Consider the following 10,662-nt stretch of genomic DNA (forward strand, 5'->3'; position numbering starts at 1 on the left):
GCGCGCGCCCCCAGCGGGCCGGGCAGCGGCGGCGGCGGCGGCGGGACGCGCCACGAGGCGAGCGAGGTGGCCGTGGAGACGCTGCACTGCGTGCAGAGCGACACCAGCCCGGACGCCCTGCAGAAGGCCGTGTGCTTCAGCGACGACCACTCCCTCCTGGCCACGGGCGGCGTGGACGGCTTCCTGCGGGTCTGGGAGGTAGGGCCCGGGGCGGTTGGGGGCGCGGGGCCTCTCCCTGCCGGCCAGGCTCGCCGGCTCTCGTCCCGCGGGGCCGCACCTGCCCCTGGGGTGCCGGTGGTGCATGGCTCCTCTCCTGGCCGTTTCTGCAGTTCCCCAGCATGAAGAAGATCCTTGAGTTCCAGGCGCACAAGGGGGAGATCGAGGACATCGCGCTGAGCCCCGACCACAAGGTGAGGAGGCTTCAGGCCCCTCCCGGGCCCGGACACCTGGGTTCCCAAGAGCTGGGGGGCTCTCTGAGGAACTCGCTGGTTGCTGCGCTGAGCCCCCAGATGCACCCCAGGGCCTGTGCGGGCAGGGGGTGGGGGAGGTGTGGGGCCAGCGCCGGGGCCCTTCCCCTCCCGCCCGGCCCAGATGGGCGACCTCAAGAGCGTCAAGGAGGCGCTTTCCCTGGAGCAGGACAGAGGCACTTTGCAGCCTTCTCGAGCAAGGGCAGGGGGCTCCTTGTCTGGGCTTGGAACGTGGCCGCCTGCTCCCAAGGAGGCAGAACGCGGAAAGAGCCGCGCACAGTACCTGGTCTTAAGTGGGACGAGGGGAAGCTGCGCTGCTGCAGGCACAAGTCTCCCCACATAAAGACTGGGCGGGATTCCTCGTGCGGCCTGCTGGTGCGTGCCTGAGCCCTGTCCTCTTGCTCTCCCACAGGCGGTGACGGTGGGTCGGGACTTCCAGTGCTGCGTGTGGCAGCGGGACCAAATGGTGACAGCGCTGCACTGGAACGAGAACCTCCCGGGCATCCCCGACAAGGCCTACCGCTACCAGGCCTGCAGGTAGTGAGCCCGGCGGGGGGCTGCTCCTTGCCTGAGGTGCGCAGCCTGTCCGTTGACTCCCCCTCCTTCTGGTCCAGGTTTGGGGTGGTGGAGGACCAGCCCAAGGCCCTGCGGCTCTACACGGTGCAGATCCCCTACAAGCGGGAGCGGCGGCTGCCCCCCTGCTACATCACCAAGTGGGACGGGCACAGCTTCCTGCCGCTGCTCACCCAGCCCTGCGGCAACGAGGTCGTCTCCTGCCTGTCCGTCAGGTAGGCCCAGCGCCTCCCCGCACCTGTCCCCCGGGCATGGGGGGCAAATCCTGCAGCTGGGCCGGAGGGGTGCCGTGGGCGGCTGACCTGGTGCAGGGTGGGGGGGGAGGGCCCTGCCGCCGCCTCTAGCAAGGCATGGCCGCGTCCCAGCCCTCCAGGACATGATCCGCCTGGCTGTGGGAAGCGTGCGTGTGTTGGAGTCTGGAGCTCAGCTTGTGCCTCTGCCTGCCTTGCTTGCAGCGACACGGGCACCTTCCTGGGTCTGGGCACCGTCACCGGCTCCGTGGCGATCTTTGTGGCCTTCTCTCTGCAGGTAAGCATCCCCTGGAGCGGTTGCATGTGCGCCTTGTGTGGCTCGCCGGGCAGGCCGGCCAGTGCCCAAGGCCAAAATGAGGCACGGCCCGTGCAGGAGCGGGCTAGAGCCCGGGGGCTGGGGCAGGGCCGGGGCAGGGCTGCAGAGCAGGCCAGATGGGGCTGGCGGCAGGGGCTGCTGGAGCGGGCGCGGGCAGAGAGAAGGGCCAAGGGGGTAGCCAATTCCCTGGCCAGCCTCCCTCGCCCAGGAGCTCCACGCGCTGCGGGAGGCCTGCCCCCAGCCCCGCTTCGCGAGGTCGTGTCTGCCACAGCACCGCCCCTTCTCAAGGCCCCGTTCTGCTCCCGCAGAGGTTGTACTATGTGAAGGAGGCCCACGGCATCGTGGTCACGGCGGTGGCCTTCCTGCCGGAGACCCCAGACTTGCTCAAGAGCCACGAGGCGGCCCTGCTGAGCGTGGCTGTGGACAGCCGCTGCCACCTGCACCAGATCCGCTGCGGGAGACGTCCCGGGCCGGGGGGGGGGGGTGCCGCTGCCTGTCTGCAGCCACGTGGGCGTCCAGCCTGGAAGCGCTTGGCGTGGCCGTGTGGCCCGCCCGCCTGCCCCGGCTCATGGCCCTCTCTTTGCAGGGAGCTTCCCCGTCGGGCTGCTGCTGCTGCTCTGCGCGGGGCTCGTCGTGGGCGCGGTCCTGCTGCTGCAGTCGGCCTTCCCCGGGCTCCTCTGACCAGCCGCCGCCTTGGCCAGGCACTTGCGAAGTCCCAGGGACCTCCTGCGCCCTGCCGTGCCCGAGGACTGCGGACTGGGAGAAGCCCCGGAAGCCGGGCGAGGCCTCCCCGCGGGCGGCAGGGCCGGGGTGCCTGGCTGAGCCCACGGAGGAGACGCGAGGTGCACGAGTGCCGCCCGGTGGCCGTGACGAGCGCAGGCACGGGAGTCGCACTCCCCCACTTCGGTTGGAGCTGCTGGAAACATTCCTGCCTTGGCCACCCGGTCCGGGCCAGAGTGACGCCGGACTCTTGCAGCTCTGATTAAACAGGCTGATGAAGCGACACTCTTGCCCGGCTGTGTCTCTCGCCAGCTGCCTTCCGTGTCCGCGTGGCTTGCGCGGGGCCGCCCCCTCCCGTGGCTGCGCAGAGGTGGCCACGGCCCTTGCCAGGTGTGGAGCTCCCTCGAGGTGCCTGGAACAAGCGGGCAGGATCCCGGGGCGGGGCTTCCCGGGAATCCTCTCCTTGTGGGAGGAACGGCTGAGAGGGCAGTCGTGCCTAAACCACATTTCTTTGATTGATTGATCGATCGATTGATTGATCGATCGATTGCAAGGACCACTACTGTGGCGATGCACCGCCAAGCCGATTCTGAGCTCCGGCAACCCTGTGAAGGACGGCTCTCCCCCGCGCGCTCTCCTTGGCAGCTCTGCTGCTCCTGCAAGGCCATGGCTTCCCTGTGGAGTCGGCCCGTCTCACGTTTGGCCTTCCGTTCCTCCTCCTCCCTTTGCTTTCCCTGGCATGACGGTCTTCAGAGAGTTCTGCGTTCTGACGTGCCCAAAGTAGGACGGCCTCCGCTTGGGCCCTGTTGCCTCTCGTGGAAGCTCCGGCCAGACTCGATCCAGGACCCATTAGAATCAAGGAGCCCAGAATGGCAGGGCTGGGAGGGGCCAGAAGGCCGCCAGGTCCAGCCCCTGCTGTGCAGGACACGCCACCCTGTCCATCTCATCCAGTTGTTCATCTGTCTGTCCATTCAGGGTATTGACCAAACTCTGCTTCAGCGTCATGTTTCAAGCACATCAATTTTCTTCTGGTCAGCTTGCTTCATTGTCCAACATCCAAATTGCTCGGGAAGATAATGATGCAAATCAGCTCGGCCTTGGTTTGCAGTGAAAGGCCCTTACATTGGGTCTCTCCCAGTTCCTTCATTGCTCCCCTTCTAAATTTTAGTCCATTCATGGCTGCCCTCTCCCTTTGAGTCGTTGACTGAGCCAAGGTGTGTCTTTGACAATTTCTGTTCCTTCATTCTTGGCAGTGAACTTCTATAGTTGTGATTTTTATTTTCTTCTCAGCTACATTCCTACTTTTGCACTTTGAAAAACTTTCATCAGGAGTCATTTCAGGCCATCATGGCTTTCTGCCAGTAAGGTGGCATATTTTGCGAAGCTTACCTTTTTAATGTCTTGCGCTAATTTTCACTATTTTTTCCGAACCTAATCCGATGTTTCTTGTGGTATGTCCTGCATGCAGGTTGAACAGGCGGGGAGATAAAATAGCCCTCGTCTGACGCCTTTGCCCACCCAGAGCGATTCAGTCTCCACATTCTGTCCCAGCAGCAGTTTCTTGCGCACAGTGGAATTTCCACACCAGGACAGACTCTCCTCTCACGTCCGTGCAAGTCGGCTGCTAGATGTTCTTGGTGACCTGGTTGTGCTGTTCGCAGCAGCACCGCTTGTGCTTGTCCCGTGCCCTTCCCCGGCAGCTTGCCGGGGGCCTCGCCTTCTGGTGGCACTGCTTGCCTGCCTGCTTGCTTCATTCTGGGCTGCTCCCTTGGAGGCGTTTGGTGGGAGGGAGTGGCAGAAGCGGCTTGCCGTTTCCTCCTCTTGCTTAACAGGATCATGAGTTCGCTTGAGCGACACTGGGAGAGATCCCCCCACCCCAGTGTGGCCTTCATGTGCTGCCACTTCTCCACCCCCATCCCAGAGGTACTTCCTGGTTCTGCTGGTGGGAGTGTCCCTCTTTCAGAGAGTGGGCACTTCACCTTGAGCAAGCATGCTAGGAGACCGGCCAGAGAGTCTGGCCTCCGGGCAGCATTATATATTACATTTATATGCTACCTTTCTTCCTTCCAAGAATCTCGGGGTAGCTTGCATAATTCTCCACTTCCTCTCCATCGTCTCCTATCTTCAACAACAAGCCCGTCAGGTAGACTGGGCTGAGTCCATGACTGGCCCGACGTCACCCAGTGAGCTGCGTGGCCGAGTGGGGACTGGAGCCCAGAGTTCCCGTCCCGTGCTCTTGCGCGCTGCACCGCAGCTAGCATTGCTCGCAGCTTCTCGGACTCCTTCGGACCCCCTCACCGTGGCGAGGTGTGCACCCCAGAGGGCGGCTCCTACTAGCAGTAGTTCTGCTGTTGGTCTTCGTTACTGCATTGCTTTTCTTTCCTGCTTTTCCCTCTTGTGAGGAACCGAGGCGGCTGAGCCAGCTCCAGTTTTTCCTCACAACAGCCGTCCTGCGAGGTAGGTTGGGCTGCGACTGAACGCCTGCCCCAAACCCATCCAGGGAACCTCAGGGCCTAGTGGGGACTAGAGAGCAGACCTCCCACCTCCCCAGCCCGGCACCCGGGCCACACCGGCTCTCCTCCACACCGTGCACGAGACACGCTCGAGCTGGGCGAGCCTCCAAGGCTGCCATGAGCACACGCAGAGCCGAGCCGAGCCTGGGAGGGCCCAGGATGCAGGGGCCGGTGGCCCAGGAGCCGCTGGCCAGGACTGGCTGTGGGGCCACTGCTGGCGTCACTCGGCGGCGGGCACCTGCCCTCCCAGCGGCTGCTCTCCTGCTCCACCTCCCACCCCGGCCGGGTGACCCTTTCCACCGGATTGTGAAAGGCACGCAGCTCCCCGTGCTTCTGGGGCCCTGGAAGCATCCGCGTGCTCCGCTGGCAGTGCAGCAAGGGGAGCCGGCCTCGGGGGTTTGCTGGGGCCCAGGAGCAGCCCCGGGATGCTCCTGGCCGCCTGCTGAGCAGCGGAAGAGCATTCAGGCCCCAGCCGCTGGCCCTCCGGGGCAGGAAGAGCCTCGGCCCACGTGGCTGCAGGGCAAGCCACGGAATGCACCAGCTGACCTGCAGGCCGTCGAGGGGTGCTGGACCGTGCTGCTGCCCTGCGGGGGCTCCTTGCAGGAACCCTCGTGGACACTGGCAGCGTGGGAGTGCCAGCCGGCCTCATGTGCTGCTCCAGGTGGGAGCGTGTCCTTGCTCCGATGGCTGGGAGGATGCTGGGGTGCTTTCCCGGAGGCCAAATGGTGGGCAAAGGTGTCGTCTGTGCTCCGGAGGTCTCTGCATGGCTGGGGCAGCACGGGGCCCGGCGTGGACGTGGAGCCCAACCCCGGGTCCTCTGCAGGGCCGTCTGCTGACAGGCACCCCGTTTCCTGCAAGAGTCTTGCGCGCCAGGGATGCCGTACATCAGGCCCAGAGCCTTTTGTGTGCACAGCGTGTGCTCAACAGAGCGAACCGTCCCCGGGAGCATGCGCACAAGGCCTGTGTGTGCAGCGAGGCTGGTGTGTGCCTGGATGACGGCCAGACTCATGGGGGGGGGTGGCTTGTGCTGTGTGGCGCAGCCTCTAACGCAGGGGAGCGATGGCTCGGCACGGGGTGCGCAGAGGGCAGGGCCGGCCCAGTCCTGCGCTCCCGGGGCAGTTGGAGGGGCGTCTCTGAGCCCCACCTGGCTCGGAGGAATGGGCCGTTCTCCAGCAGCTGCACCTGATGGCAAAGGCCGCTGCCCACCTGGGGGGGCGTGCCACTGCCTCCTCTGACCACCAGCCAGCTGTGGGGGGCAAGGAGGGGCCGCGAGCCCATGATCTCGTGTGCCTCTCTTCAACCGTGTCACTGCCAAACGATGAGCAGGGAGTTCCCTGCAGAGGGCGAGGCTTCCCGGAAGGCCGCTGGCCAGGCGGCCTTCCGCCCTGCGCTTGGCCTGAGCAGCCCTCCCCTTGGGCGGCACCGACCCCCGGGCCGCCGCCTCAGGCTGGCGCGGTTCCTTCACACTCGAAACAGGACAGCCTTGGGCCACATGGCGAGAAAAGCTCCTGTATTGGGCTGTGCTCTGTGTTCCCGGCAGCCCCGCAGGCAGGGCAGGGGCCACTGCTCCCCCGCAGGCCCCTCCTGCCGGGGCAGCAAGTCCGGGGCAGCCAGCAGAGAGGGAGGGCACAGGTGGCGTCTCCGGGTTCCGCTCAGGCGCTGTCCTGCCGGGTCTCCGATTCCTCGCAGAGCGGTGGCCGCCCTTCCACGGCGGCCGCCAGGGCCTCCCGGTGCTCAAAGGCTGCGCGCACAAACTGGGCCAGGACGCGGTCCATGTAGCTCTGGTGGCGCGGCAGGAGGCCCTCCAGAAAGCCGATGTGGCCGCCTCTCGCCGTCACCAGCAGGGCCAGGGCGGGGACTCGCTGGGCCTCCTCCACGGGGAGAGCTGCAAGGAAGGCGTCTTGCCAGTCACGCGCGCTGCGGGGACCCCGCTGCCCCGGGGCCGCCCGGGCCAGAGGCGCGACTCACCGTGCCGCGGGGAGAAGGGGTCGTCCGAGGCGTTGAGGCACAGCACCGGCACCCGGATGCCGTGCACCTTGCGGCGGGGGCTGGCGGCCCGGTAGTAGTCCTCGCACGAGTCGTACCCGAAGGCCACCGTGGTGTAGCGCTCGTCAAACTCCCGGATGCTGCGGGCCTGGGGGGCAGAGAAGGCGTCGGTGCTCGGCACGCGGGGCGGCTGAGGCGGGGGCTGCGGGGGGGCGCAGTACCTGCAGCACGTGGTCCACGTCGAGCTCCCGGGCGATGACCATCCTGTGCCTGAGAAGAGGGAGGGCCAGTCAGGGGAGCGGGACGGGCCACGCCGCCCAGCAGGCCCCGGGGTGGGGGGGTGCACCTCGGGAGTGGCCTCCCTGCCCCACCGAGCCTCCCACTCCGAGCCGAGCCAAGCCGGGGCAGCGGTGGTGCCCCTCTGGGAGGACCCCAAAGCAGCCATACCGCTGGACCAGCCTGCGCAGGTTGGCCGTGAGCCGCTGGTTGAAGAGCACGAGGTTGAGCGGCCTCTCGAGGGAGGCGATGGACGCAGCAGAGTCCCAGGTGACGGAGCAGGTCATGGCGGCCACGAGCCCTGCCTGCTGGCCCTTCTGGCCCAGGTAGTTGAGCACCAGCATCCTGCCCGGGGGACACAGAAACAGCGCGAGTCAGGAGGGACCTTCCGGGCCATCTAGTCTGACCCCTGGCTCTGCTTACGACATGCCCACCATGTGCACGTCCAGCCTGTCTTTGAACACCCGCACCGATGGGGCCTCAACCACCTCCCGTGGGAGCCCATTCCACACCCTCCGGGTCCTAACCGTCAGGAAGTGCTTCCTGGCATCCCAGGTGAACCTTGGCTCCCTGAGCTTTGCTCCGTTGGGACGGGAAGCTTAAGTGGCCTGTGGGCCTCCCAGCCCCCCGCCTCGGTGGCCACAACCTCCCCTGCTGCGATCCACCCTCAGCAGAAGAGGGCAGCCATGTCTGCTGGGCCGAGGTGCAGGGCAGCTCCTGTGCCCCCCAGAGATCCCCCAGGCAGCTGTGGGTGCTGCTCCTGGTGCCGCTTTTGAGTGGCCTCCCCTGCAAGGATGGCGCAGGAAGAGCAACGTGCTGGACAGGGCTGCTCGGGTTGGCAACGGCGTGCAGGGCGGCTTTCCCGACTGGCACCATTTAGCGGCAGGTGGGCAAGCCACAGACTTGCCGCCGCTCGCCGCTTCGGCTCTCGAGCCCCACCGGGGTGCCCCGCAGCCAGAAGTGCCAGGAGCGAGGGCCTCGGTACCCCCGGCGAACCATTCCTAACTGCAGCAGGCTGCCCCCTCCCACTTCTGCTTCCCCACTTCTGCGAATTGGTTCCGGGTCCCGACTCCTTGCGGGCACAAGGCCACTAATGCCTTTCGAAAGGGCAGCTGAGACCAGAGAGGGCAGGCCGGGCCCGGAGGAGCCGGGAGAGTCTGGCAGCGCCCCGGCGGCCTTTGTGTGCCGCTGCCCCAGTGCCGGGCAGCGTCAGCAGGCCAGCTCCGTGGGGCAGGGGCTGCAGTGCCAGGACCCCCCGTGACCGGCAGCTGTAGCCAGCCTGCCCGCCGCATCTTGCTGATTTTGTCTCCTCTGCGCAAGCGTTTGCCAAGCATGTGAAGAAGTCACCAGCTCCCTCCTGGAGCAATCTTCGGACAAGGGTGCGGGCTGCACCTGCAGAAGCATCACGTGACCCGGCCTGCAAGCGCGGAGGCCGCAGAGGGCCGGCCTGCCGGGGGGGGGGGGGTGCTCTGGCGGCCCACCGGCCTCCAGCCAGCATCTCGGCGTCCTGCCCCGGCGCAGCGGGGTCCTTGCAAGGGACACACGCTCTGTGTCTTCCCAGTGGCCACAACACACGCAGCCAGCACAGCCCCCGGCCCCGGGGGGAGCCTGGGAGGTCCCCTCAGAGGAGGCCTGTCCTTCCCAGCATTCCAGGGCGTCGGGTGAGCAGGTCCATCAGCATTCCTGGGAAGGGCGACTGGGCGGCCGAGGAACGACCCTGCTCCACGTCACCCCGAACACCGTTTGCATCTCACGGGCTGGGGCGGTTCGTCAAGACGGGAGACACGGGCAGGGCTCCCCTCGCAGGCTGTGTCTTCACCTGAGCCGGCTGTGGGGGAGAGCACGGGACCCCAAAACTGCAGCGAACAAGGGAGGCATTCCGGGGCCTCTCCCAGGCAGTGGTCGATTGCAAGGGAGAGCCCTGAGCGCCAAGGAAGCTGGGCCCCCAGCCCCCCCCCCCCGGGTCCCCCGCCCCCCCCACATCTCCCCCCAGCCCCGGCTTCCTTCCCTCGCATGCGAGCTTTTGCCTGGCCGCAGCCTCACCCGCCCAGAGAAACCCCGACAGCCATCAGGGGCGCCTGCGGGAACCGGCTCCCGATGTGCCGCACCACCAGCTCCAGGTCCTCGGTGTGGTCCGCACAGAAGGCCCGGTGCGTCTGGGGGAGAGGGGCGGGAGGGGGTCGGAGGCTGCGTGCAGTCCTCTCCAGAAGACCGCAAGGGAGCGTGTGTCCCCGGGGCATGGCCCCCACAAGGCTCCCGGAGCACCAGCGGGCGGGGGGGGGGGCGGCACTCACCAGCAGCTCGCTTCCTCCACAGCCCCGGTTGTTGAACACAGCGGCCCTGGGGGGGGAGAGGGGGGTCAGCCCTGCCCGGCCCCGGGCCTCCCCCAGCCGGCCCCTCGCCCTCTGACCAGCACACCAGCCCCCTGGCCGCAACGGGCCGGGTCTCCAGCCCCAGCTGCGGGGCTCCCTGTGCAGAGGCAGGACACCCGCCCACCGCCCGGCTGCACCCGGCTCTCACCTGTAGCCCAGCTGCAGGGTGCTGCGCACCATGTGCAGGATGTAGGCCTCCCGGCTGTTGCCCGTCAGCCCCGGCAGGAAGAGGACGATGGGGCAGCCCTTGGGGTCGGCCAGGCTGTCGCTCCAGCCGCCGTCCTCGGCCCAGTCCAGCACCACCTGCCCGCCGTCAGCCGTCCGGAGCGCCTCGCTGGAGGGGAGCGGAGCGGGAGGCTGAGGCTGCACCGACAGGCGGGCGCCCGGGGCGAAGCGCCGAGCGGCTCGCTGCTGCGCCGCCGCGCACCCACCCGCCGCCGCGCACCCACCTGCGGTAGTGGACGAGCGGGCGGGACTTGAGGAAGGCGTGGACGATGGTCTGCAGGCGGCCCTCGAAGCACCACGGCGTGGGGCGGAAGGGCTCGCTCACGATGGGGCAGTGCTTCTCCAGGAAGGCGCGGAAGGGCTCCCCCGCCACCAGCAGGGGGCGCTGCGCGGGGCAAGAGGGAGGCGCCGGTGGGCGCTGGCAAAGGACCCGGGGCCAGCCTTACAGCCCCCCCCGCGGGAGAGCCCTCCCCAGCAGCACGGCGGCTCGGCTCGGCTCGCCCCGCCCGCCCCCTGCTGGGGCCACGAGCGGCGAGCGCGGCCCGGGCGGCGGGGAGCAAGGCAGGGCCGGTGCACGCCCGCCGGGTCCCCGCCCGGGCCCGGGCCCGCTGCGGGAAGCAGCGTCGTGCTGCTGGGCGGAAGCCTGCCGGCAGGACGGGAGAGGCGGCCGCCTCCGTTCCCACGGCCGCCGGCAGCGATGCCCTCGCGCGGGGGGGCGGCGCGCCGTGCCGGGAGAGCAGGAGGCGCCGCCCGCCAGGCCCGGCCATGCCAGCGCGCGGGCGGGGAGGGCGACTCGGGTTTCGGTAGCGAAGGGCTGCCCGGGCTGGTGCGCGGCTGAGAGCTCCGGAACCGGTTTCCCAGGGCAGGCAGCCACCTTAAGGCGCCCCAGCTAATGGGGACGGCGGGGAGGCGTGCCTCTGAGGGCGTGCAAAGCCCGATACCGAGAAAGCAGAGTGAAACTGC

The 10,662-nt window shown here is 67.8% G+C and overlaps 2 protein-coding genes across 2 annotated transcripts in view; one reads left to right on the top strand and one right to left on the bottom strand.

The window, feature by feature from the left end:
* PREB (prolactin regulatory element binding) overlaps nucleotides 1-2,610 on the top strand; it is a 3,057-nt gene extending 447 nt beyond the window's left edge. Inside the window, exons 2-8 of the mRNA XM_044421095.1 lie at nucleotides 1-198; nucleotides 330-410; nucleotides 880-1,004; nucleotides 1,082-1,255; nucleotides 1,496-1,568; nucleotides 1,916-2,066; nucleotides 2,194-2,610. The exon at nucleotides 1-198 is cut by the window's left edge and continues 213 nt beyond it. Of these exons, the coding sequence (XP_044277030.1) occupies nucleotides 1-198; nucleotides 330-410; nucleotides 880-1,004; nucleotides 1,082-1,255; nucleotides 1,496-1,568; nucleotides 1,916-2,066; nucleotides 2,194-2,288 (897 nt within the window). The 3' untranslated portion in view covers nucleotides 2,289-2,610. The remainder of the gene's footprint in view (nucleotides 199-329; nucleotides 411-879; nucleotides 1,005-1,081; nucleotides 1,256-1,495; nucleotides 1,569-1,915; nucleotides 2,067-2,193) is intronic.
* Nucleotides 2,611-6,333: 3,723 nt separating this feature from the next.
* ABHD1 (abhydrolase domain containing 1) overlaps nucleotides 6,334-10,662 on the bottom strand; it is an 8,616-nt gene continuing 4,287 nt past the window's right edge. Inside the window, exons 2-9 of the mRNA XM_044421059.1 lie at nucleotides 9,924-10,084; nucleotides 9,623-9,808; nucleotides 9,397-9,442; nucleotides 9,146-9,258; nucleotides 7,274-7,447; nucleotides 7,048-7,096; nucleotides 6,809-6,974; nucleotides 6,334-6,725 (exon numbers count right to left, since the gene is read on the bottom strand). Coding sequence (XP_044276994.1) covers nucleotides 6,493-6,725; nucleotides 6,809-6,974; nucleotides 7,048-7,096; nucleotides 7,274-7,447; nucleotides 9,146-9,258; nucleotides 9,397-9,442; nucleotides 9,623-9,808; nucleotides 9,924-10,084 — 1,128 coding nt within the window. The 3' untranslated portion in view covers nucleotides 6,334-6,492. The remainder of the gene's footprint in view (nucleotides 6,726-6,808; nucleotides 6,975-7,047; nucleotides 7,097-7,273; nucleotides 7,448-9,145; nucleotides 9,259-9,396; nucleotides 9,443-9,622; nucleotides 9,809-9,923; nucleotides 10,085-10,662) is intronic.

The sequence above is a fragment of the Varanus komodoensis genome, unplaced genomic scaffold, assembly GCF_004798865.1.
Source record: "Varanus komodoensis strain SLA01 unplaced genomic scaffold, ASM479886v1 scaffold114, whole genome shotgun sequence".
In the NCBI taxonomy this organism is placed as follows: Eukaryota; Metazoa; Chordata; class Lepidosauria; order Squamata; family Varanidae; genus Varanus; species Varanus komodoensis.